At 36.8% G+C, this 25,915-nt stretch overlaps 1 protein-coding gene across 7 annotated transcripts in view; it reads left to right on the forward strand.

The window, feature by feature from the left end:
- The window catches only part of FTO (FTO alpha-ketoglutarate dependent dioxygenase), a 233,266-nt gene that overhangs the window by 51,149 nt on the left and 156,202 nt on the right, over window positions 1–25,915 (forward strand). For 5 of the 7 annotated variants that reach the window (XR_014185053.1, XM_082062363.1, XM_082062365.1 and 2 more), the window contains 4 exons: window positions 2,558–2,701; window positions 10,895–10,974; window positions 11,476–11,619; window positions 18,291–18,410. Coding sequence is in view for 6 of the 7 variants with exons in the window: in XM_082062363.1 (XP_081918489.1) it covers window positions 2,558–2,701; window positions 10,895–10,974; window positions 11,476–11,619; window positions 18,291–18,410 (488 nt within the window). In the remaining variant the exon portion in view is untranslated. Of the gene's footprint in view, window positions 1–2,557; window positions 2,702–10,894; window positions 10,975–11,475; window positions 11,620–18,290; window positions 18,411–24,257; window positions 24,534–25,915 lie in introns of those variants that run through there. The other 2 variants (XM_082062368.1, XM_082062364.1) reach the window with 2 other exon arrangements.

Genomic DNA, 25,915 nt, shown 5'->3' on the forward strand with positions numbered 1-25,915 from the left:
TAAGAGCTGGAACATCTCTGAAATTCGAGCTCCCTGGCTAGAAGCATAATGTGGCCAATTTTCTGCAGCTACATTCTCTCTTTCATGGTTCTACCTTAATTAGAGGTTTGGTGAGGTATCGTTATGTTGCGGTAAGCTCGTTACCTGGTTGGACCATTTAATGTGGAATGCAAGTGTACAGGTTTCTTGGAAGCCAAATTCTATAAATCTTTAATGAGCAGAATTCAAATTTGCAGATAGTTTTATTATATTTCCATTAAATACTGCTACATTTGACTATTTCTGTATGGTCTACTCCAAAATAAATATATGTTCTTAAGGTGCCGTGCATGTGCAAGATCCACATGATTTACTCTCAAATACCTATGGTTTAGCTGCATCCAACTGTTTTCACTTAAACGGAAACTGTAATTAGATCGATGAATACATGGCATTCAGTCATGCTTGGGGTGGGACATAGAGAATTTAATAACAACTTATTTTTATATAAAAGTTTGTCAGCGCTACCTAGAGACATACCACAAATGTTAAGGTGTCTTTTTTCGTTTCTTGCTCTCACGTTGAGAATAGCTTGCATTTAAAAGCTAGTAGCAGCTTGTTTCCTTTTGTTACCAAAATAACATGGTAGGAGCAATCGGCTTCAATTGCTGCTGATAATTATAAGGTGCAATAATTGAGAATATAGAGAAAAGGAGACTGTGAGCTACATTTGAACTCTGTACTTAAGCAATAAAAAATTTATCAAACTGCAAAAAATAAGTCATTTTAACGAGCACATTCCGAAGGTGCTGGATTTATGAGGAGACCCCAGGAAACTTTGATTGAAATTGCTGTCTCTGATTGTAGTTCTATATTTTATTGGTGCCATATTGTGAACAGTGCTGCTGCCAAAGTGAATGGGAAAGCAGCATAAGAGAGAGAGTTAACCCAGAAAGGTTACCTCTTTTTATAATTTCCATGATGTATTGCATTAAAAGTGCCTTGAAAGCCATCCTATTTGCAGTTTTCAGAAAACATTTTTCTTAAATTAAGTTACGATTTATCTGAACAGGGCAGAAAATATGAAAGCCCCTTGAAGACTTTAGTATTGATTTTTCTGAGTGTTTGCTAGCTCTTGTTTTCTCATTTGTGTGCTCCTTGATGGAAAGGCCTAGAGCTGCTCCTGAGCCAAAGCTTCAGCTGGACCAGAACTGCGGTGGTGTAGGGAGGGGACGCGGGGACTGGATTTACAGGAGAGCTTTTAACTGAGAGCTTTAGATTGGCTTTTTGAAAGGTTTGGGCTCTCTTCTTCCTGAATTTAGGCAATATGTAATAGACATCGAAAATTAAGGCAATTTATTAATTATTAAAGACTACGCCCAACTAAATACACATTGCAGTAGCCATGTGAGACTTGGAAGATTTTTAAAGTGTGAGTTCAAGGTCACTTTTTATGTGTGCATATTATAAATAAGAGTTGTAAATCTTTATTGTAGTATTTTTATTCTAGAATTAAATGAAGACAAGTTTTAAAAGTTATTAGATGGAAGCACATTTGAAATGGACAGAGAAATGGACACACAGAGTTACTAACTTATAAGCAATAAGGAGACATGCTACCTAGTTGATGATTTCTAACTGTTCACTGCTGTTGTGTGCCAACTGCTTATTAAAACTTCATCCTCCCACTGTCAAAATGCAATGTTCCTTTAGCCATAAAACTGTTATACCATAGCTCCCAAATACCTGGTTATAAATGCTGACTCTATCTTTCAATTTATACTGCAGTGGAGTAAGCTTATGAAAATAGTTCTGAGGGATTAAGTTCTAAATACTATTTCTATGCAGTGGATTATTTTTTCCCCAAGCTCAACACATTCATGTTGCTTAATGATAAGAAAAATGTTGTGAAAAATGTATTGAAGCTCCATTGGCTCTTGCACATGTTATCTGGCATGTTTGACTAATAATTTTGAGAAAGCAATGACAGATATGATTCCAAGATTTGCTCAACTTTTTTGGTCTAGGTCGTGTTTTGTGCCTTACTTGGCCTCAGTTTAGGATTTGGTAAAGTTGCAAGTATGTAAACAAGTGAAATTGTTCATAAAACGCTTTGGCAGTTTATGACTTGAAATTCTTTCAGAAGTTATCTCTTTTTATGTCTGTTGCCGCATTTTTTTTTCTTCTGTGCTTATAGTTTCAGTAATGAGGAAAAGAAAAAAAAGAGAAGGCTAGCTAAAATTCCCATTGCATGTACTTTAGAACTTCAGAAAAACCTGAGTCCATTACAAGCTTTGTCTTTACTCGCCTTGACTTTGTAGTTCACATGAGGTTTTCATCTTAGTAAAGTTGGTTGCAAAAAATTCTTGATCTCGTGTGGCTTTTTTTTAACCTATTGCATACTTTTGAATTTGGGCATGGCGATTATACCAAATGGAGATTGTACAAAGTTTAAGCCTATTAATATTGTATGAATGTGTGGTGTCGTTAAGTCTGTATTGTTAGACCAGCTTTTGGATTTCATGGTTCTCACCTTGTCTTTCATCTTTGTGGTGTTTGTCCCTCTTTCTCTTGAAAGGTTCAGCTGTGGAAGAAAATGATGAACCAAAACCCGAGGGAAGAGACCCAGCTGTTTGGCATGTGGGCTTGAAGGTAGCATGGGACATAGAAACACCTGGATTAGCAATACCACTCCACCAAGGAGACTTCTACTTGATGCTCGGTAATTTTCAAGTGCTACGGTGTTGAACTTTCTGTTGAAAACAGAGAAATTGTGCTTATTTTAATATAAACTATCATACCTTCCTCTCAGTTGGGACTTTTTGTCTTTAGAAAGACATGAGTTCTGGCTACAGTGTATAATAAATTCCTCAGCCTGCCCGCTTCCAGTGTATTTTGGAGAACCTTTTTTCCTAATGTTTCTTTCACATCACAGTTAAAAAAGGAAAATCTTCTTTTTGGTTCTTTTCTGTCTGTTGTGCAGTCAGAATTGCTGGTCCAAGTCATGCCTCAGACCATAAGCAGAATTTCCCCAGATTTTGTGAGAGCTTGAGCTGTATCTGTCCTATCCTTGTATTTATAGATACTGATTCCTTTTTTTATTCATGCAGTTTTACTGAGCATCTGCATCTGTTATGTTCAACAGAAAAATTCCTGTTCTTGAGTTTGGCTTATAGACTGGCTACAGATTATGTAAACTGTGACTGCAACAGTCTTAAAGTTTTCTGGTACTGTGGTTCTTGGAGTATCAACCATTCTGCTAATCTGTGGATGTTTTATTGGTCACCAATTTTAGATATGACACTTCTCTCCTGCTGTGTATATTCAAACATACTGTTTTCTAGTAGTGGGATTACGCTAAGATGATAATGAACAGAGCTGTCATACACTGAGTCTCGATGTCTCAAGTGTAGAGGATTAAAAAAAGAAAATTAAATGGAGTTCATTTCCTTGAGCAGCTGCACACACACACAAAGGTATTCCATCGAAAGCAACAAGGCAGGAACTGTGGCTAAGGCTTATTGACACAAAATCTGTTGGTTTCTGAGTTCTTGTGTTTCTCTTAGTTGTCATTTTTACTTAAACAAATTTAGCTATAAATCACACAACTCAAAACATCAGCAATGTTTCTGACATCATGCCGTTTGCCTGTTTAGTGCTTGGCTTGACAAATATCATCTTTGAGAGCACGTGCAGTGTTGTCTGTTGGTGTCTTTGTGTGTGAAAGGGAGATGCCGTGGAACATCCCTGGGCTGGGCTGTCCCTCTGCCACTGCTTGGGCTGAACAGTCCTTTCACTTCAACCTTTCACTCAGATTTTCCAACAAATATAAAAATGGTTTACTTACTACAAGCACTACATTTGTAGGTAATCTTAAAAAATGAATACCATTCCTTGTTCTTTGTTACCTCATCAATTCCTGTGCAGTCATCAGAGAAGTATCTTGTAGAAAAAAACTGCACTATCTGTACTCTTAAGCATGTTCAGACACGTACAGATCAAGCGTTAAGACGTGAGATCCTTAGCACAGTGGTGTGGATGTGCCTCCCTTTTCTGTTTTTGTGAGGTTAGAGAATAGCAGCCTGGAGGGGGAGACATTTCTTACATGGAACTGAAGTTTAAGTGGCAGCTAAACATTCCTAGAAAGAGAATTATTAATCAATTTTTGTGCAATAGCAGTTTGGGCATCAAGTAAACTTCTTATCTAATCCCTCCTGATGGGAAGGTTTGGGCATACACAGCTTTGCTGGCCGACGGGTTCAAAATGCAAGTAGTAAAAGAAGTCTAGCTTCTGTATTTTTATCGCAAAATACTGTAGATTTTAGTTGACTGAGTTACCAGATCATAAAGACAATTTTTTATTGCCCAATGGTATTTATAAACAGTGACTGAAGTATTATAAAGGATGCTATATGAAGGGTGGGTCAGAAAGTTAGTTTATTTAATACATAACATTATGATCATGTTTGGATGGAAAGAAAAGATATATTAAACATTCTTTTGAAGACAATGTGTAAATCACTTTCTTATTAGTACTTGGTGAAGAGCTACAGATTTGAGCTCTGTAGGCCAGGTGTTTGATAATCTCTTCTGCATTTCCATTGCCTTTGTATTTTTTTTTTCTCAATTACTTAGAAAAAATAATCTTATACAATCTGAGAGAGTATTCTCAAGCTGGCCCTTTTATTGCATTTCTATATACAGCAGAACTGCCATTTTCACTTGAAGTGAATGACAATATAAGTGGATGTATACAGTTTCAGTTTATTTTTTTGACTGTTCAGATTTTTTCATCTGACTTTTAAGAGGAGCCATCTTGAGGATGCCATCTAAAAGATAAAATTTGAAAACTTTACATAAAAAGTAACTTGACACTAAAGAAGCCAACTTTAGATTCATTTATCTTGTGCCTTTATACATCATACATTCCAGAACCTCATTTCAATAAGCAGAGTCTTCATGCTGGCATTATTTTAAAAGCAGTGGCAGCAGTATGGAAGACACCTAGAAAACAGAACATCCTGCAGCTCGTAGCATTCACACATCCAGCTCTTGCAAAAAAGCTGAGTGACTTTGTAGGTCTCTTATTCCAGTTGTTGAAGCGGTATAGTGCCTACTGCTTTGTATGCACATTGTTACAAGAATTAAATGTCAAATTCAGCATGTTGCTTATATTTAAAACATCATGAGCTGTCAATTCCTGTGCCTATAATACCCCAACTATTTCATAATATTGTACACACAAATCTTAGATAACAAAATGTAGTAACTTGAGATTTCCAATAGTAATGTGCAATTATGGTAACTTGTAAATCCTGATCAATGGGTATATCAAGGTAACAAAAAAGGTTGGAGGTATTTTTTAACACTTCTAGTAGATATTTAGGAATGCTTGTGTTCCTCTCTTCATTGGCTCTATAAAATGTTTTTATTATTCTGGGTAGAATTTTAGTAAAAAGCTGTCTTAAAATGGAAATTTACACCTGCCTTATTAGCAGTCCTCTTCAGATGAAATCATAAGACATAATTTAAATATATTTTAGTACTAAACATGAGGTGATCAAATCCATTTTCCAAGCAAACTACTATAATTATATAAATGTATTTTGTTTAACCAAAAACAAATCCAAAATTATTTTCAGTAAGACAGATATTTTTTTTAAGGCTTTCTTTTCCTAATATGTAGAAGATAGATCTGGTGAATGATTGCAAATCTGCTGCCTAAAAACTCAAATCTGAACTTTATATCACTCATGAAACGGAAACACTTTAGCTCAATTTAGAATAATATATTGGTCTGCAGAGGAAGTGCACACTGAACCCTGCTGTCTCAAGTACACAGTCAAGGGGTGTCTAATATGAAACGTGTTGGGTGCGTGCAATAAATCCAAAACGCGTGGAGGTGAGCAAAGGGCCCCATCTGTTCTGTCCTAGAGCATGCTTAACTAGGGTTGTCATGGTCTTACTATTAAATTGGAATCTTTCCCCTAATCTTTAAGTTAGACATGACCAGATTTGCAAGCAGATTTACAATTTTCACTAATTTTCCTACCATGACTTCAAAACATACTTAACAAAAATACATTCTGGACTTTTTCAAAGGGAGATTTACTTTTCTGCAGCTGTTTCCCATAGATCAAGCTCTTGCTTGAAGGTTAGGGTTTTAAAACAGCATGAAGATGAACTTGGAATCTTACACTGCTCCCCACCCCCAGCAAATTATAGTTCAAGAAGCACCAAAAACTTATTTTCCTAACCAACCAGAAGTAGGGTGCACACATTGCAGAGGTTGGCTTGTGGTTAAAGATAAACATTTAATGGAAACACTTCCACATGTATATAGTGGCTCATTAAACTATTTCTAGAGATATTAAATCTGCTTCCATTTCCACAAACTGACTTGAACCCTCTTTGCTCTCTAGCATCTTGAATGTGTTGGAGTTTTCTAACAGTTTTTTTTTCCTTGAGGCCACATTTAATCCAAATGCCCTATTCCTTGATTATTAAGACTTCGAACCCCTGAAACATATTTGTCATTTCAAAACTTTGATCTTTTTTTCTTTCTTTTTTTCTTTCTTTTTTTTTTTTTAATTCAGCCTTTTAATCTGTTCTGTTTTGTTTGTGCACAATATTTCGTAATTAGGGACAGATCATCCCTCTAGCTTTCTGTTATGAGAGTAATATTCCACTGACCCGTAATTTCTTGGGGAAGGAGAGAGACCTTCCCGGTGCTTTTTGCTGACATACATACAGTGAATCTAGTTTGGTTACATTTTCTCGTGTTGAAGTGCTGTGTGCAGTTGGATACAAGTAGAATTGGAAATGTGGAAAAACATTTTAGTGCTTTTGAAAATTGTACTGTATTGTGGTTAAGAATAAACTTATTTCTTTATGCTAGTTAAGAAAAATAATAGCACAAGTCCACTTCAGTTTTGTTTGTAGATATTTGTGGTGTATAGAATATTAAAGCCAGTGCTTTAAATGTCATTGTACCTATTATCTGATTTATGAAATAGACGACATAAAGACAACTGTGTAAAATGTTCAGGAAGAACACTTGAAAGAAGATAGAAAAGATGATACAAAACCCAGTTGTGAATTCTGAGAGTATCTTCCAGTGTGGTTTGTGTTTTGCTGGGAGTACTGTTGGGTTTTGTGCCTATTCCTTTCAGTAAGGGTTGGCTAATAATTAATTTCCTTTCTTTCTACTTTGTTATGTCTCAATAGCCTGCGATGACATGGGTATGCAGTTATTGTTTCTCTCTGAGTGCTTATGTTTTACGCAAGGTGTGTTATCTGTGGTTTCTGTAGCTGGAAATTCTCTGTCAAATAATTGTATGCATTTGCAACTAATCAGATCATCAGATCAAACATTCTTGTGACTTCTTAGTATTTCATCTGTAAAGTTAAAATCTGACCTCCAAAATATTGAAACAGACTTTGAGTTGATAACTTTGTTTTCCAAGGTGGCTTTGGCCACCAGTACACAATCATACATGTGATTAATTTCTTTTAATAAATCTTGCCTCATCTATAGTAACCCTGTAGTGGGATCTGGCTGTAAGGTTGCTGATGATTTGCTGGGAAGCAGCAGGCAGAAAGTAGTTGAAATAAAAGAATAAAACAATCAATTTAAAAGAAATATGGATTTTTGCCATATACATGTGTGCAGAAAATAGTCTTCTTGTTTTGTAGGGGCTCCACCTCAGACAGAAAAGTTGTTATTTTTTCCAGCATTCAAGTGTCTGTTGCCGTGCAGATTGTGTTCCTTTGGATGCAAATAAGCCCTCCGCAATATTGTCTGCTTTGGGGATGCTACTGTAGGCGTTAAACTGCTTGGGGTGCGAGGAACCATCCACACTTCATAGTGGCTGGTGGCACACAATGTTGTCCTGTTAGTACAGGTAAACGTGAATAGCTTTAATGGGTGAGATTAGGCTTTGATTCAAAATTTCTCTTTGGTCAGGGTAGCACTCTAGCATGTGTTAGGCTGCATTAGTTTTCCTGGATTGTTTTCTAGAAATACTATTTTAAATTTGGATAATTTGTAGTGTTTTAAAATTTATAAACAAACAAAAAGCCTGATAAGACTTCAGAAAAACAGTCTGTGTAAATGGCAGCATTTTTCATAGAGGTGGGAAAGCTTTGAGAGAGCAACAGTCGTGCAAGCAGAAAACTGTAGTCCAGTTCTCAACACTTCTCTCTTACTTAGCAGTGAGTTAATTGGCATATGTGTCTCGTAAGCATCCATATGGAAGGCAAGACTGTTTTGATAAGAAGGCACTGTGTGATAGTTCTTGAAACTGTACTAAATACATTAAGTTGGTGTTAATGCATATTCAATACAAAAAGTCACTTTTCATATTCATTATACAGTACACCTAATTTTGAGGGGTTTTGCTTTTGTATTACATGTTTAAATGAGATGTCTCTGCTATAGTCACCCTGAATTTGTGATAAGGGCAGAAAAGATGCCATGTTGGCTCTTACCACAAATGCAGGAGAACTGTCACACAAATAACTTGCACACATGCAGTTTCCAAAGCAGGACTGATATGTATATTGCTACTTTTATATGCATGTATTTCATGTGAAATATAGTACTGGAGAGGTTGTGTTTTGGTTTTCCAAACCTCACCGATCAGTGTTTAGTCATTTGAAATTCATGTTAACTACTTATGGATTGTATTTTGCCTAAAACCACGGGAGTACTATGGTAGTTTTGACATGGGCGTCCAAGGAAGGTAACAGTTTTGGTTTGGCTCTAAAAGCAAAATAGTAATCTGGGTGTAGTGTTCTGTATCTGAATAAAAGCTTTTGCTGCCAAATGGACAATGGCCAATTTAACAAAGAGTGCTTTTTCTTTTCAATTAATATGTTTTTAGAAGAAAAGCAAATCTTTACTGTAATCTTTTAAGACCTAGAATATATTTTTCAAATATCCTTTGAGACATGCAATCCATGAAGCTTCAACTATTTTTGTACAATTACAGTTTTAGATGAATTATAAACTCTTAAATTAAAATTACAGGCTTCTTTCTAAGAGTCATAAAGGATTAGAGACAGTTGGAAGCAATTTCAAGGGGAAGCTCCACAACGGAAGGTTTGCCAAGGGTTTGAATAAAGGTGCAAATCAAAATGTAATACTTTAAGTGCTGTGTTTGCTACATGAAACACACCAAAATGAATGGGCACTGCGTGGGGTGATGTAAGTGTTTAGGATTGTTTTCTGTCAGGATTCTGATACTTAAATATTGTGATGTCCAGAGATAATGTTGTTCATTGACCCTTGCAAGACTTGGCTTTATGCACTTTAACCCTCACATATTTATGTACAAAATTGCTTTTTCCTATGTTCTTTTTGTTTCTTTTGGAGCATTTTTTCAAGCTTTTCCTGTTCACCTATCTGCAAAACTTATGCATATAGAAAAAAAGCTTCCTATTAAAACTTTCTCCATGGGAATTCAATCCTATTTCATAGCACTTGTCTGCCTCTTCCTTATAGAAATTGTTTTTCTGTTGTTTTTGTTTTCCAAGTTTGTGATGCTATCTGCTGTCTTAGATAAGAACTTTGTTAATAGTTGCTTATAAAATTCATAAAAAGAAGACACCGTTCTTCTAACTAGGATATATTCAGTCATTTTTTCTGAATTCTTATTCATTAGACTATTAACAGTTTTAAAGTTTTACACTTCTTGCAAGGTAAAGTAAAACTTTGGGAGCACATCTTTTAGTAGCAAAGAGAATACCATTAAACCTCACACGCTGTGTTATTTTCAGTCTGATAGTCTATTATGGTCAGAAGAGCCTTTTCAAAAATTAGTAGGAATTTGTGATATCAGTTTTCAGGTTTGCAAATACTGATCCCTTAAAGAGAAATTATATTTTTGTGATGGAAAGAGGCAGTTTGATAATTTATCTTCATGTTGTATTAAGATGACTGAAGCTAAATTCCCTTAAAGAATACATATTGTTGAAAATACAGACTCCAAGTCAACTAGCGTCTTGTAGGTCTCTGTTCCTATTCTCTTCTAATTATTTCTATGATGGCTTTTTGATTGGTAATACTTCAAGATTTGTATCATTTTATTAGTCTCTTTTTACTAACTTATAAAACTATAACCCAGGAGTGATTTCACAGAAATTCTTGGTAGATTTTTCCTGAACGTCTTGTTAAGGTTGAAAGGGCAGCATAAATCTGACACCAAAACTGTTTGAATTGAAAGCACTTCATGAATGGTTTTCAACATAACAGCAGGTGTTGATATTAGATCTAGTCTGAACTTCTCCAGAGGAATATGTTTCCTCTAAAAAGCGCTAATTTGCCAGAATTCAAGCATTCTTCAGTTATGATGATTTTGATGAAACTCTAATGGCAACCAAGTAGGTTCTGTGCACAGATTTGTGGGGTTGGTTGGTTGCCAGTTGGTGAGCTCAGGTCCATGGCAGAGCTCTAGTGCTGCAAGAAATTCACATCTGAAATGCTTTGGAGACAGGTCTCTGAGCAGATTGTGCTTTCTGGGTTCCCTGAGCTGATGGAAGAACTTTAGATAGGTTTCAGATAAAAAAATGTCTTGAGAGAAGAGATTGTAATTTCTGAGTAGTCTGTTTATAGTGATCCTCAACTTGGAAAGAATTAAGTTGTTTAGTTGAACTTTTCCCATAAGAGGTGGGAAAGTGCCACTTCTAAACTGTATAAAGTGGGAGAAAGCTAATATGAATAGAGATCTTTGTAGCACTAGGACAGTGAGTAGTTGCTGTGCCCTGCTAAACATTAGAGCTGTATGAAGATAGTGCTTACTGAATTCTGTATTTTTAAGTGTTTAATGTAGTGTCTTTCATTCATAATCAGTCAGAATAAATTTTATTAAACATAATTTCCCCCTGTACTTAAGATTTTCTAATCTGTCCCCAGATGATCTCAATATGACACATCAGCACTGCGTTCTGGCTGGTTTTTCACCTCGGTTCAGCTCAACTCACAGAGTGGCAGATGTAAGTATCAAAAATGGTTTGCCGTTTGGTCATTTGTCAAACTGATATTCTGGTACCGTATGTGCAGCATCATGTTGTCTTTTCCAGAACTGTGGTTCACATTTAAGCTTATGACTCAAACTGTTTTCTTGAACAACTGTAGATTTATTTTTGGGTTGAGGTACACTTCTTTCTGTATTAGTAGTTTGTCTAAACTCACAGTTAGGCATGTAAAATATGAATTAAGAGTGTGCTGCACCATACCTCATGGATTACTGGTGAAATGTAGAAACAACTGTATTTTTACCTGTGTTGGCTGGCTAGATGTTTGATGGTTTAGACGTTTGCATAATTTATATCAATAACTCTATAGACAATGCAGGAGGCATTACACTTTTGCTTAAAAGATTAAATGAAGTTTCAGAAATACATCCCTCCTGCTCTTTTACTTTTATTATTTTAGAAGCAAATACATATGTTCTGAAGTGACTATATATAAATTTTTTCATTGTATCTTTATAGTGTTCAAGAGGAACTTTGGAATACATATTTGGACGATGTGAACTGGCACTCCAGAATTTGCAGACTGATTCTGATTCAATGGCTTTATCTTTGAAATCACTGGAAGCTGCAGTTGTAAAACAAGTAGAAGAAATACATAATGAGGTGAGATGAAGTGCACTGAAAACACTTCAGCAAGGTTCTGAGAGGTGCAGTCTGCTGGGGAAGTTATTGGCAATTAAATGTGTTCAGCTGCTCACAAGACGTTCATCTGTACAAGTGTGAAATGTGTTTTTCATGACTTTTTTACCTGGGTAGAGTAATTGGGATTAACTTGGATCGATTGTTTCACTCCCACGAAGTTTTCGTTTTTCCTTCTTAAGATCCCTCTGCTGGTAGAATAAAAGAGTAGTTTCAGTAATGTCGCACCAGATCTGATAGTGTGGGGACAAACCAAAGTACTTTACAGCTTCTCTGACAAAAATGGAGAGAGAAAAAAAGTTAGAGGGGAAGAGCAGGTAAAAATTCTCCCTTGTTTGTCAGGTGTTGAATTGGGTATTTACAGAATGCCACTTGTGACACAATTGTGAGTGTGTGCTTTAAAGTGTATTCTGAAGAAAACACAGCAGAAGTGATTGTGAGGAATGTAGGTAATTTTGTGCCACAAAATATGCACTGTAACAACAGACTTTCTCAGGATTCCACTGAAGCTGGCAGTGCTTTCTTGCTTGAAAGTACAGACCTGGAGTCTTAACAAACACATTGATTTGACAAATGAACTGAAAATATCACAGAGTTTTGGGAAGTTGTGGAAAAAGGTAGTTTTTCCTGTAGTATAAAAGCAGGCGTTATCACAAAAGATGTAATTTGGCTTATTCTCTTAGTGGATAGAGTCAGGAATGTGACACAGTGGACTGGGTCTTCATACAAGGGTAGTGTTTCTGAAGATGGTAAATTTAGTACTTATTTTTGTTTCTTTCCCTTATTTTATAAGTTACAGAAAATGTAGTCAAGGCTCTGAATTAGGAGTTTAAAATGACAGATTGTTGAGGTGCTCTGCAAAGCTGTCCTTCTACCTGAAACAAAGCTTTCAGCTGGACCGAACTGTAGAGCACTGATGATTATTTGTCTTGAAAAACAGCTATAGCATCCAGTTAATACAGACTTCTGAAACATTTTCTACAGCACTCCTATATTCAGGCATTTTGAAGGAGCTGTGCTGTATTTCTACTAAGATAAGTATGATCACTACTAGAAGCCATATAGTACATAGGCAATTTTCACTCATATTAGAATTAGTGTAAACTGTTTAAATTGCTGTCTGCCGAGGAATATAATATTGTGTATTGTTACTAAAACTTAGTAGAACACAGTTTTATCTGCATTGTTCACAGTTGGTAAAATTGACTATAGTGATGGCAAAAGATTTGCACCCTTGACTTTTAGCAAAACAGCTCCCAGAGTAATTTAAAGAAGTCTGATGCATGCAGGGTTTTACAAAACATTAATCAGGCTCAGTCCATAAAACTACACGCATATGTGGTTTGCACAGCTAGGGCCACATGCACAGCTGGTGTAAATTTGCACGGGTCCTTTCACATCAAAGTCATGCGCCGGTTACATCAGGTGAGAGACTAGCCCCTGGTGTTTGCAGTCACCTGAATAATTTTGCTATGTGACACACAGGGAAGTTTCCTGTTACACATATGGGATATACTGTAAGAGAAATCGTTGTTGACCTTGTACATATTGCACACTTAGATGTAGTAGGCACACTGGATCTATATTTCATTTGAAAAGAGAATACTACTTCACCTGTTTTTATTTATTTTTTTTTTATCCCAAGGTCACCTCTTCACTTAAAGGATAAATTCTGTATTTTAAAGTGCTACTTAAATTTCATTTATTTGCTGCACAAGTAGACAAAATTACTAGAGGCTTATCACTATGGTAAATGCACATTTCTTTTTTGAACATCACTGAAGTGAAAACATACAGATCTGCATATAAAAGCTTCCAACCTTCTTTTACTCACTGTATGATAAATCTTTGTATTTTCAGGCACTAATACAGGTTTTAGGTCCAAATTTTCTCAGGCAGGTGTAAAAGAATAATGTGTTTTGCTTCTTTAAAGAATCAAACTGTTTACTGATGAAAATTAGTCTTCCTTTGATCAGTGTGGTCAAGATTTGGTCACTGGTGTGTGTTTTTTCCTTACTTTGTTAGTATATTTAAACACTAAAGTCAAAATTGCACAATAAGTCAAACGCAGAATTAAGGAAGAACTGCCACCCAATTTTGCCCATGTATTTCTGTCTGATATACAGCTTTCTGTGCTAGTTGTAAACCTCTTTGTGTATTTTTTTCTGTTCCTCTGGACCAGAGATCATGAGCATGAGATTAGACAGTGTTCCCATCCCTAGAGATAGTGATGCTTTTGTGTTTTATATTCAAACATTATCATAACTGAAGTTCTTCATAGGATTCAACTGAGATAACTAGATGCAGCCATTGTTCTAGATTCTTTGTTTTCCTGGGGTTTTTTGACCCCTCTGCCTGGCACCTCTGAACTAACTGGTCACCAGAGCAGAACCATCACGGTGCCACCAGCCCATGTGCGACTCAGCTAAAATGTACTAGTTGAGCACAGATTCACAGTCTGTCCTGGCATTAACTGCTCTGCCAAATGAGGTCTGGATGAATTATCTGTATCTGCTGGAGGGAAAAAGCCTAAGAGCAAGTCTGAAAGAATGAGGTATGATTCTGTGCCTTCACTTTCATACTCCTGGGCAGAAAAATCGACCTGTTGTGCTGATAAAGTGGGTTTAAACTGAAGATCTGAAGCATAGGTGGAAACTTAGTTTTTTCCATTTCTGTGGTGGGCAAAGAAACCTCTAAGAAAGGTATGAGTGAGTATCCAGGGGATGTCTTTACTGATGTTCTGTATCCCCGAGTTCGGCTGTCAGAGGCTTGTCTTGGATGTCTGGACAAAGATCTTCCTGTCCAAAAAATGAGATGCTAACCTGAGGTTTTTAGCATCTTTAGTGGGCAGCCAGGTGGAAGTTTACTACTTCTTTAGACTTAGCTTTGTTGTCACGGTCTCCCTCACTAAAACAGCCTTCAAAGGAATATCTGAGTAATTGCCAGGTATGTGCTGTTTGTTAGATGTGCGAGTCACTTCATTCCCGGTGTGTACTTTGTAGTTTTGAGTAAAGATAACTTTAATTAAGGGCTCACATACTGCTTGTCTGAGTAGCTTATGGGCTTGTAGTCTGAACAAATACTTCCATGGCAGGGTGTCCAGTGAAGAGAGTGTAGCAGGGTGAGCAGAAGTAATTACCTGGGCAGCTGTGACGTACAATAGCCTAACAGTGCACACATAGTGTTCAAGATTGAAGTTACCCCTTTAAGCAATTAGATTGCTGTTTGGCCGGTAATAATTTATCCTGAAATAAATGATCTTGCAGAGTTCACTGAACGTGAACCTCTTGCCCCTACTGAATCACACTTGGCTTTCCAAAATATATACAGCTGCTGGGTATGTCCCAAACAGAACTACAGGGGACCTGGGGAAACCCTTTGGTGAGTAAATGCTTTTTAAGGTAATAAAACACTGCTGGTCAGATGATGTAAATGCTCATACATATGAAAATAAATCTGCAGAAAAGATCATCACCAGCCTATTCTTCACATTTCAAAGAAAATTTGTTTTCCTTGCTCTGAGTAATGCAAAAGCTGGTAATAGTTCATGTTGTAAGGTAGTTTCAAGTTGTCTTTATTTGCCAGCACCACACGAATAATTGGATGTTCTCTATGAAGTAAAACACTAGAGGAGGGTTTTTTTTAGCATCTGGAGATTGTTGAAAATGTAGCAGGTTTCAGAGTAAGTACTCAAGTTTGAAAAGGTGAGGTTTTGTCCTCATCAGGGTTTTTGCTCAGCTCTGATTATCAAATCCCTATTACTCTGATTAAAACTTGAGACTGAACTGGTTGCTCTGTTGCTTGTGAGGTGCAGTCACTTTTTTCCTACAGCAAATCCATTTTCATGGCAGCAGTAGATAAACGTAAGTGTGGTGAGTGCGCAGGGATGTAGAAAAGCCTGGGCTATGTAAGTTGAAGACACCGAGGTCACTGCTGAGAAAGGGTAGCGGTGTATGCAACCAAAGGAAGGTTAATATGTTTTAGTACATCGCAGTCGGCTGACAGTGTGGTTGGTGGCTGGCTAGTACGACAGAGAGAAAATATAGATCACCTACATATGTGGCATTTAATAACCAATACTTTTAAATAATTGACTGAGGAGCACTGGCTCACAAAATGTCAAATGGTATTATTGGCCTTTTACTACCCAGTATTGACTATAACCTAAAATTGGCCTTTAATCATTGTTTAAAGGACAACTTGGAAAAATGTTGAGGTTAGACATATGGGGCCTGATTCTGAGCTTACTTGCAGAGATCTAAGTCATCAGTGAAAATTAATTAGGAGATGAAAATTGTTCCTCATACACTCAGCATATACATTTTTACATGTTAATATGTTTTAGTTTTGTCCTGTTCAGTCATGTAAAACGCTTTCTAATTACCATTAAAGTTAGGTCTGGTATATGAGAGTCTCCCAAATAAAACTGACAAAATGCTTGGCAAGAGCTGTTAACCTGAGAGTTTTGTCACAGAAGATGAATGTTCTGTAGCTTCAGTTCTGCTAAGGCTGGAATTGAGCTCTTTGTCTCTCTCCAGTATTTACCGTTGTGGGTTTTTTCCTGGTACAGCTCCTCCTGTTTCTGGAAGGAGGCAAACCAGGAGGAGCCTCGCTCTGCTCCAGGAAAAGTTATTACGGAGTAGAGTTCAGTGAAACAAGAGGACATAAAGCGTTTAAGAGAACTTGGAAAGCAGACGGCATATGTTCTTGTTAAAACGCATGTTTAGTAATGGATGTGGTGTAAAAAGTGTTGGTGTATTAATTAAAAATACCAAACAAATGTAGCAGAACTGGAATCTCTGGAGGTTTTTAGCAAAACAAAGTATTTATGCTTTCATATATCTAAAACAAGGACAGAGCAATAGAGGAATCCTGTCACCATTCCCCATCAAGTTTATTTTTTTTTCCGTAATCAACAGTTACCCATGCAGAGCAGTCACTTGTCAAGCACTTGATGGCGAAGTTGGTGGGTGAAACATTGTTTTTCTCCCCAACACCCATTTTATTCACTCAGAGCTAAACAGAGACTTGTGAGTCGAACGTGAACCTGAGTTTGAGAGCTCTAGTAAACTGTAGTCCCCATGGTTGAACAGCCACATGTTGCAATTCAGTACACTGACCTCTGATGAGACGGCTGAATCCTGCAGAAAATTAACTGCCCTGTTACTAAACTTTACCTCTTGCACTTAAAAAGCAGCTTTTCTGTGTCAAGTTATATATTCTGTGTAGGATCAAGACCGATTTAAAATTTGGCCAAGATGCCAGACTTGAATTAGACTGAAATTACATAGATTAATGTAACAAATCAATATGACCAGTCAAAAATCAGATTGACTGAAATATATTCTTGCTATGATGATCCATATTGTAACATTGATTTTAATTGAAAACAAAATTTCATTAGTGGCCTCATGTGATTCATTTCATGAAACATGTTAGCCAGACGTCATATGTTATAGCCCATTCATGGTAGAGGCCAGCAAAAACAAGAAGTAGTGGAGGAAGAAAAAAGTACTGAGTGCTTAAAACTCTAGTTGAACTGTAGAGGAAGCAAACTTTCCTTCAGCTTTTTTTTAGGAAGGATGTCATCAAACTTCTGTGCTATAATAAAAAGTCACTAGGCTAGCAGTCCAGTTTTTTGGAAGTATTTTAAGACCTGTGTCTGCCAACTGATCATGTTGTTATATTTTTAGCCACAAAGTTGCTTTAATATTCTTTTTATACACTTCAGATTTAAGTATCTTTTATTGTAATCTTTACCATATATTGTGCAACCATTTAGTTAATGTTAACAAACACTTTCAGATTTCTGTAGCCATTCTGTTCACCCTTGCAGGAAAGAAAGCATTAGGTGATGGCTCTGGGCAGTCTTCTTTATTCTCTCCCCTTGTCAGGTTGTCTCTCTTTGCATCATTGGAACTGAGCAGGGATAAACAAAAACCTTCATGGTACAAATAGTGATTAAAGCAGCTTTGAACTCGGTGTGAAACATAACTACCACAACAAAGATAAATACAGAATTCTAAACACCAGAACGATGGATTACTATTAAAGGAAAAAAGGCTCAATGGAAATTATGATAAATTAGATTATTTTGCTTAAAGAATATTTGATGAGCTATATATTTATGTTTTAGTAAGCTAAAATGTGCTCTGAAAGTGATGGGCAGCCTGGCTGGGAACCAGGTGGCTTGGGAATGTATGAGAAACTCTGGTTCATAACAACGCTGTGCTCTCATTCCATAGCAGTTGGCTCGCCTGCATTCTAGCAATTTTATTCCTGCAAGATTTTTCAGTCTTTTATGTGACTGCAATATTTTCAAACCCACAATGTTCATCAAAATAAGCCAGAGTTGGTACATATTTGACTGAATCATGAGTAAATCTGAACTTTTAATGTTCTTTGTACATGTACCACATGTAAAGAAAAGAGATTGGGTTTGCACCTCTAGATTTGAAGGGTCAAAAATTCATATGGAATGGAAATAAACAACTGGGTGTAAGGGTGCATTTAGAAATGAGTTCTTCAGTAGCCTTCATTTCAATGGGATTGCTCAGGTATTTCATGTATTACCCCATTCCTGCCCCAAATAATGAACGTAGATGTTTACGTTACCATATGTTTTTATCTTGCAGGTTGAATTTGAGTGGCTTAGGCAGTTTTGGTTTCAAGGCAAGCGGTATTTGAAGTGCACTGATTGGTGGCTTAAGCCTATGGCTAAATTGGAAGAATTTTGGAAAAAAATGGAGATTATGGTAAGTAGTAGTTTTATAATCTAGAGCCTCTAAAGCTTAACTCTGAGAGCATTCACAATTATGTTTTTAATTGTACTGTAGTAATGAGATTTAAACTTTATTCAGAACATATGACAAGTGGAATCAATGTCAGCCTTCCACTGCCACCTCTGATTTCTTTCCCCCGGTAGCCAGAAGAAAAGTGAGCAAACTAAGATCCAAACCCCCAAGATTTTAGTTATTTCCCAACTTTGCTTGTTTTCAAAGTTTGACAGCCTCATAAAATGTCATGTATCAAATACTACATCACATGAAACTGTGCATTGTCCACTTTTTCATACAACACCGAGAGACAACTCTTCAATGACAACAGTGATGAATGCACCTGAGGAAGGCTGAGTGTAAAACCTGGTCATCTGGGGGTACAACCGTCTGTTTGTAGCCCACCTGCATGCTTACACCATAGCTAAGCCAACAAGAGGAGATCAGTTTCTTGAATAATTGTAGGGATTTTGGTTCCTGTACATAAAGTTCGTCAGTGTGCCTGTGCTGACTAGAGAAGTTTGTGATGTAGTTGGGGGTGCTGAGTATGGTTTGTAGCAGAGGTGGGTTTGAATCCCGGGAGGTACAGTGCAACAAGAATGTGCTCCTGAGTTTAGAGGGAAATGTCGTGACTCATTGAGCTGCTCAAACGCGTTGTAGCTTTTCCAGCAACGGCTAGTTTCAGACTTGGAAAATAAGTGTGGAAAAGTGAAACTTTCATTTGTGAAATCAGTTGCCGCAAGGAATCAGAGAGCATTAAACTTTCCTACAAAAGGAGAGAAGTTATGCATAACTTGTTTATGTTGGGTTTTTTCCTCATTTTTGTGTTCTTATATGCTCACATTCTTGAGTGATCTTCATAATTTAAAAAAGATCTTTTGGTTTGTTTTTCTTTCAAATGACAACTTACTCGCTTGTAACACAGGCTTAGATGAGGTAGAGGCAAGTATGTTTGATTGTTATTTTATATCCATTGTGTGTTGAGAACATGGAAAAACAGCAAACTCAGGAATTCTCAAGGGTTTGGTTTTCTGCAATTGGTGTGACATTACCATGTGTCTCTAATTAGAAACACGGTGGCGTCAGTGGATCTCCTTTCAACAGGCCTCAGGATGATATTTATCAGCAAACTGAAGGTTGGGCCAAGACAGAAGCTGCTTCTAATTTAAATTTTAAAAATGGTTTTAATGTTTATGACTTATAACATATTAATCACAATTAATTTCAGCTATTGAAGGAGACAGAAGAGAATGTTAATTGAGAATGTCTGTTTTGTTGAGTCTCTAAGTAAATTTGATGCTTACTGTATTTGAGACTTGGAGGTAGGGTGGTTTTTTTGGGATTTAACCTACGTTTTGCCCTTTAGTGTTTAACGAAATGACAGTAGAGGGCAATGTTGAGCCACAGTTTTAATGCAACAACAGGCACAGACTTAATAAAAATACATAGAAATGTAGCATTAACATCAAGAATTATCCCTGTTGCTTCAAGTTAGCTGTAATCTCTAAGATTCCATAACACAGGAAATCAATTGTGGGTTAACAAATTCAACAGCAATTTAACATAAAAAGTGCAGTGTTTTGGTGCATGCTTAGCTTCCACAGCATTCAGTTAAATCAAAAAGGTTTTTCTGAAGGTACTCAGTAGTCTACAGTCAACGCTTTTTTCTCTAAATTTATAATTTTAGCTGGATGATTCTTAAAGAAAAAAAAAGTGGCAAAAAACTTATATTTAAAATGTCACAGAGCTGTTGATTTTGTCACAGCAGAGTATTATTGCTTAAAATGAATTATTTCTTAAAACACTTAAGCAATCCATTTTTTTACATTTGTGTGTGAGCTGAACAACTCTTGACTTATTTTGATATATGTGTCTACAGTGATACAAAAGTCAGATGGGTTTCCCTGTATGCCTTTTTTGCTTTTTCCTATTCCCCTCACTCTTGTTTAGTGTTGCAGTCTTAGAGAAGAAAATATACTTTTCCAGAATGATTTCTAATTCTGCTAATTGTAATTGCTCCAATGTCACAGCCAAGTAGGATACTGCAAGAAGTTTAACCCAGTGTCTTCAAACCTTTGGGCTTTCTTTCATATTTTTGAACGTTATGGCAAGCACACAATTTTATCATCATGTTTATTCCTGGCATTTCTTTCCCTGAGGATAGTTTTACTTAGAGCTCGCTCTTGTGATGTAAATGTTAAACCTTTCATTTGAATGACATTCTGATAAAACATCACATTTCCCACAATATTACCTCATGAATTTATGAACCATTAAATCCAAAGCAGTTTAACCAATCTTCTTCTCTTTTCCCCCCTCCCTTGAAAATATGAAGGCTATTCAAATGTTCGAGGGGTTTTTTTAAAAGTCATCCAAGATTAACACATTATCATCTGCAACATCAGGATAAACGCGTGCTGAATTCAAAGGGAGAGTTACCATTTGAAAAAAGACAGGACAAGCTTTGCTTTCTGGGTAAAGAGAAGTCTGAAAAGCAGAAATCTCATGTGATGTGAGCAAGTCTTGCTGTAGCTGTTCTGAGATTCAGTGGAGAGACAATTTGTCTCTCAGGGTCTGATATCATGCAAGCCTTGCAATCTGACATTTATTTTAGCTATGAAAATCTTCCAACGCCATGCTGCGCAACTCCTACAGTCTCGCTTTTTTTTTGGTGGTGGTTTATTTTGTTTTAGGCTGATTCACGTTTGAATAAGTAAAACGTGACTCAATTAAATGGTGTGTGTTTATGGGATGAAAAGTAAACATATAATTATACTTAAATATCAAATCTTTAAAGACTTCTTTAACATATCTAGTGTTCCTTTAAAAAAAATAAGTGAAGACCCAGTAGTGCTATATGGTGTGAATTGTATTTCCTGCTCTGACAGTCCATTTAGCAATGTAGCAATGTATTTATATGGCAGTTGGCCTTAATAACCTTTATTGACTTTAGTGGGTAAGAGCCAAGACTGAGATTATTAAAATGTATCAGTTTCATTGCAGTATAAAGTCACAACATATATAATTATGTTAGGTAGGCTAGGTTCCATTTAATCCCACCTATTTATGCAGGAATTTGGCAAGATGGAAAAAAAATGTACAACTAAAATATAGCGAAGTTATGACTGATTTGGAGTTATATTTAACAGCATAACTGTTTCCCTACTATAAAGAGTCTACTTAAAGGAATGGAACATAGATCTTAAAGAACTGATTTTTAGTGGTATAGCTGAAACACAAGTAATTTCTATACCACTTGTTTCACTTTTTGGCATCCTCAAATACAGATGATGATAATGAAATGCAGCACACCTTTTAATTTATGCCTATTTAAAAGCAGAAATGTGCACATTCTGTAGTTATAGAAGCAAGGTGGCACTTCATGCAAACTGCAATCTTTCTGCACAGCTTTCTTCTTGATTTGTAAAACTTTTAAAAACTATATTAATAGTCATGTTATTATTACTGTTAATTCTCAATAGCACACTTTCATCAGTTTATACAACTAAATTGAAATTGGAGAGCAAGGCTATTTTCTTGTAAAATGATTTTTCTTTCCTTTTTGAGGTCTATTTTACTATTTACCATGAGTGCTACGTATGAAGTATGTAATCGTTTCTGCTATAAGCCACTATTGTCAGGGGTTTACAGCCTGACAGTTAGAATTGAGTCTAGGCTGAAACTTGAGCTGCAAAATCTCAGCCCAGGGCCATAATATATTTCTTTTTTTTCTTCCTTCCTCAAATTAAAACAAGGGTTTAAATATGTATTTAAATCAGAGTATTTCTGTTCCAGAATAACCATGAAAAGGTATAAGACAAAATGTGCTTTTAAAAGAAATCCTCCTAGCTTCTGAAGACTTTGGCACTTTAAACAGCTAACCAATTACATTAAGAAAAAACAGATAATAGGATCACAAGAGGCTGTTTAGCTTTTTTCAGAAAATACAGAGCAACTTGGTTTGACCTTGTCACCTGAAGTTCAAGAAATTCAGAGGTAGGATTTTAATTTCTTGGTTTAGCTTTCCTGTGGTGCTCAGGTATTGCGGTGTCACCCTCCGTGCTTGGGGGCCACACGGTGCCTGGCCATCCTATTTGCCTAATGAGCTGTGAGATGCACAACATGGCAGCTCAAACACCCACAGTCGAGCCATCTCTTGTCTTTTGGGGCTCTTCTTATCTGTTTAGGCCAGACCCTTTCAATAAATGAATTTTTGGCAGGTTATATTTTATGTACAGTAGGAGTCAGATGTTTCTGGAAATGTACCTTTTATCTGAAACAACAACAAAACTTATCTCAAAGACTTTTTTTTTTGGATACTAATTTCCTTGACCCCAATATTTTTAGCAGTCAGAAGTGGGCAAAAGGATTCACCATTGTGTGTAGTAGGATCACTATCAATCTGTTAAAAAAAACCAAAGTTTTTTTGCACGTCTTTCAGAAAAACAAATATTTACAATTCTGAGGGAATTCAGACTTAAGCTTCCAAAACAAAGTGTGTCCTGAAAGCACAAAGGACTGTGTTTATGATTCTCTTTGAAGTGTTTTTGCAACAGGATAAGGAAAATTTTAGAAACTGTCTGATAGTGTTCAGGGTAAATACTTAAACCCCTTTAGAGAATTTCACACACAGATACTGTGCAGCAGAAAAAAGGATACTTATGTTTCCTAAAGCTGCTACAGCCTACAGCTTTGTACTTAAAGACAGAGGTGTTGAATAGAATTCTACTGAGGATACATCCAGTGACAATATCTGCAGGAACATCAGAGCAAACCAGTGGATAGCACTTTCTGGTTTTAACCCTTCTGTGCGCCGGTGGAGATCTAAGCTCTGTCGATACGAACCGCTATAACATTTCTATTATAAACTGGAATTGTTCAAAGGGCGCTCTTCCAGCTTAGCATACTGTGAGAATTACGCTGAAAACATTGAGGTTATAATGTAAAGTGGCAGAAGCCAGGAAGAATTTTGGACGATTTCCGTCCTGTGGGGAAGTGGGATGTGTTTCTGGCAGCGGAGCTGGGAGGTGGCCATGCCGTCCCCTCCCCTGTCCCCTTCTGGGTGCGTTTGCACCCGCGTTACAAGCGTGACGCCCGTGGGTGTTGTGCACACAGCTGTGTCCTGGAGAGCTTCGGCTCTGGATGTCTGGAATTCTGTTGTCTTGTGCTTAACTCGCTGTAGCAGGGCTGCTTTCTGTTGCCTTCACTATATTATTATACTATTGGATGTGTATAGTATATACATGTACTTGCATGGAAAATGTGATGAGTTCTGTGTCAGTGTTTAAAACATAAATACATACAACACACAATCAGCAGAAATCAAAATTGTCCGTCTAGGTTATGCCCCAATCTTGTATTTGAATTGTGTAAATGGATCTCGGTGTCTGAGCTGAGCACTGTGGCTCGAACAGGATTCTCCATCATGTGTAAATATATTTCCATACAGGGTAGGCTGCCAGAGCATGGTGTTTGGGTATGTACACACTTCTACACACCAATACACACATAGATATCCTGGGGTTTTTAACTATGATGCTCTTCTAATCAGTTTATTTATGTAAATTTTAATTCATATAAAGTTACATTTAGAGAAAAGGCATTTATAGGGATGAGCACTGGGGGCAACTGCTTGCGGTTCTTGGCAGCAGGAGTGGAGCGGGGGAGCAGGAGCTGCACCGGGCAGCACTGCAGGTACCGCTGTGTGCAGGGAGTGCACAGCACAGCTCCTGCTGCATCCCTGGGCACCCTGTGTCCATCCTGCAGGGGTAGTTTAAAACCTGCTCTTGCCCTTTTATTGTTAATGGGAACTGTGATTGTTTTCAGGGAAAGCAGAATCAGTGTGACAGGGCTACTGTAGATGGGATAAAATCATGTGCTGTTTCCACCATTTTTCCGCAGAACCTTGGATGAACATACACTGGAATAATAAAGGATCCTTTTATCAGCAGTATGTTTATTGATGCTTATTATTTGCTGTGGGAATAGTGAAATAGTGGTATTGCGCTATTGTTTTACTACTCCAGTTATTCTTTGCCAAGCCTTTCATGTTCTTAGAAATCCATTTCCTAGTAGAAAAACTGAATAAAAGACTGTATTTGAACACTGAAAATAAAAATTCTTGAAAAGAAATTATTCCGCGTTTTTGAAATTTGTATGTCTATATGTTACATAAAACTTGATAAATTGTGAAATATGGTTGAAGTGATTTCTTGTTCTCATTTAGGCAATCATAGAATTGATCAGATTTAGATAGAGCTTATAGATTTGTACATTCATGTACCTACATCTATGGACATGCTACAAAGATGCAAAAAATGGACTTGGTTTGGTGTTAAAACTGAATTACAGTGGCTTGCCAGGAATAATTTTTACTATGGTTGTTATGAACTTGGGGAAGTTGTGATTTCAAATGAAAGTGCAATCAAATAACAGTATGACTAAATGTCACTATCTACATTACTGTAATTTCTTTTTTTTTTTAGAGTACAACCAGTATTGCTAATCATGGTTTTATTCTTATTGTATGTTAAATGGCTATGTAACCACTATAAAATAGAATACAGCCGTTTTACTTTCCAAATGGCTTTTGTAAGAAAAGGAGGTGACATCTTCCAAAAAGCTGCCATTGCTGCATTGATACCTTTTCTGTCCTTTCTGATTGTCAGTCCTAATTTCTAACAAGATCATGGGTGATGGTGTTGTTGCAGTGTATTTTTTAACAGTTACTTCATTTTTGATCAAAATTATAACTCATTTTATATATAAAGAAATAAAACTTGGCTTCAGTCCTTGCCATGGAAAGCATTATGGCCTGATGGATTAGGTGCTAATTCTTTCACTGAACTTCTGTTTAACTTGTGCAAGTAGCTTAAGTGTGGTTTTCAAAATCAGTGTGGAGATCAAAACCTTGAGGTCTTACTTTGGTTTTAGATTGCAGACTATTTCTGATCTTAAATTCCTCATCAATAAAATGAGGCTATGATTTTTGCTGTGACTGAAAAAAGCTAATTACCGGCTATGTCCTAGGGAGAGAACATTCTGCAGTTGAAGGAACCCAACACATTTCTATCTCCCCCTTACCGTGACTGGAAACTGCAGATTTTGGGCCACATCTAAGGTTATTTTTTTGCAGACGGGCAAGTTCTTTCCATCTAAGTAAGACAGAAGGAGCTGATTGTGTTTTGGCTGACCCCGATTGTCTTCTGGCAGTTCCCATTTCGAGCTCTCAGGAGCTTTTCAGTGAATCTTTTCTGCACTTTTCATTTCTTACTACACATGCTTCTGCTTAGTAATCCTGAAGCTGCAGACATAATGTTTACTATTCTGCAGTAGGAAGATAATTACTGGCTTTTCTCAAATGTCTCTAGTTAACATCAGATTTTGGCAGTTCTCCTTGGACTGCTAGGGAATCTGAACCCTATATAATTCTCACAGCAAAGGCTCTAAGACAAAGTTTAAATGTAGCAAATCTTCTAAATTAT

Source organism: Streptopelia decaocto, assembly GCF_964273445.1.
Source record: "Streptopelia decaocto genome assembly, chromosome: 11".
Lineage (NCBI taxonomy): Eukaryota > Metazoa > Chordata > Aves > Columbiformes > Columbidae > Streptopelia > Streptopelia decaocto.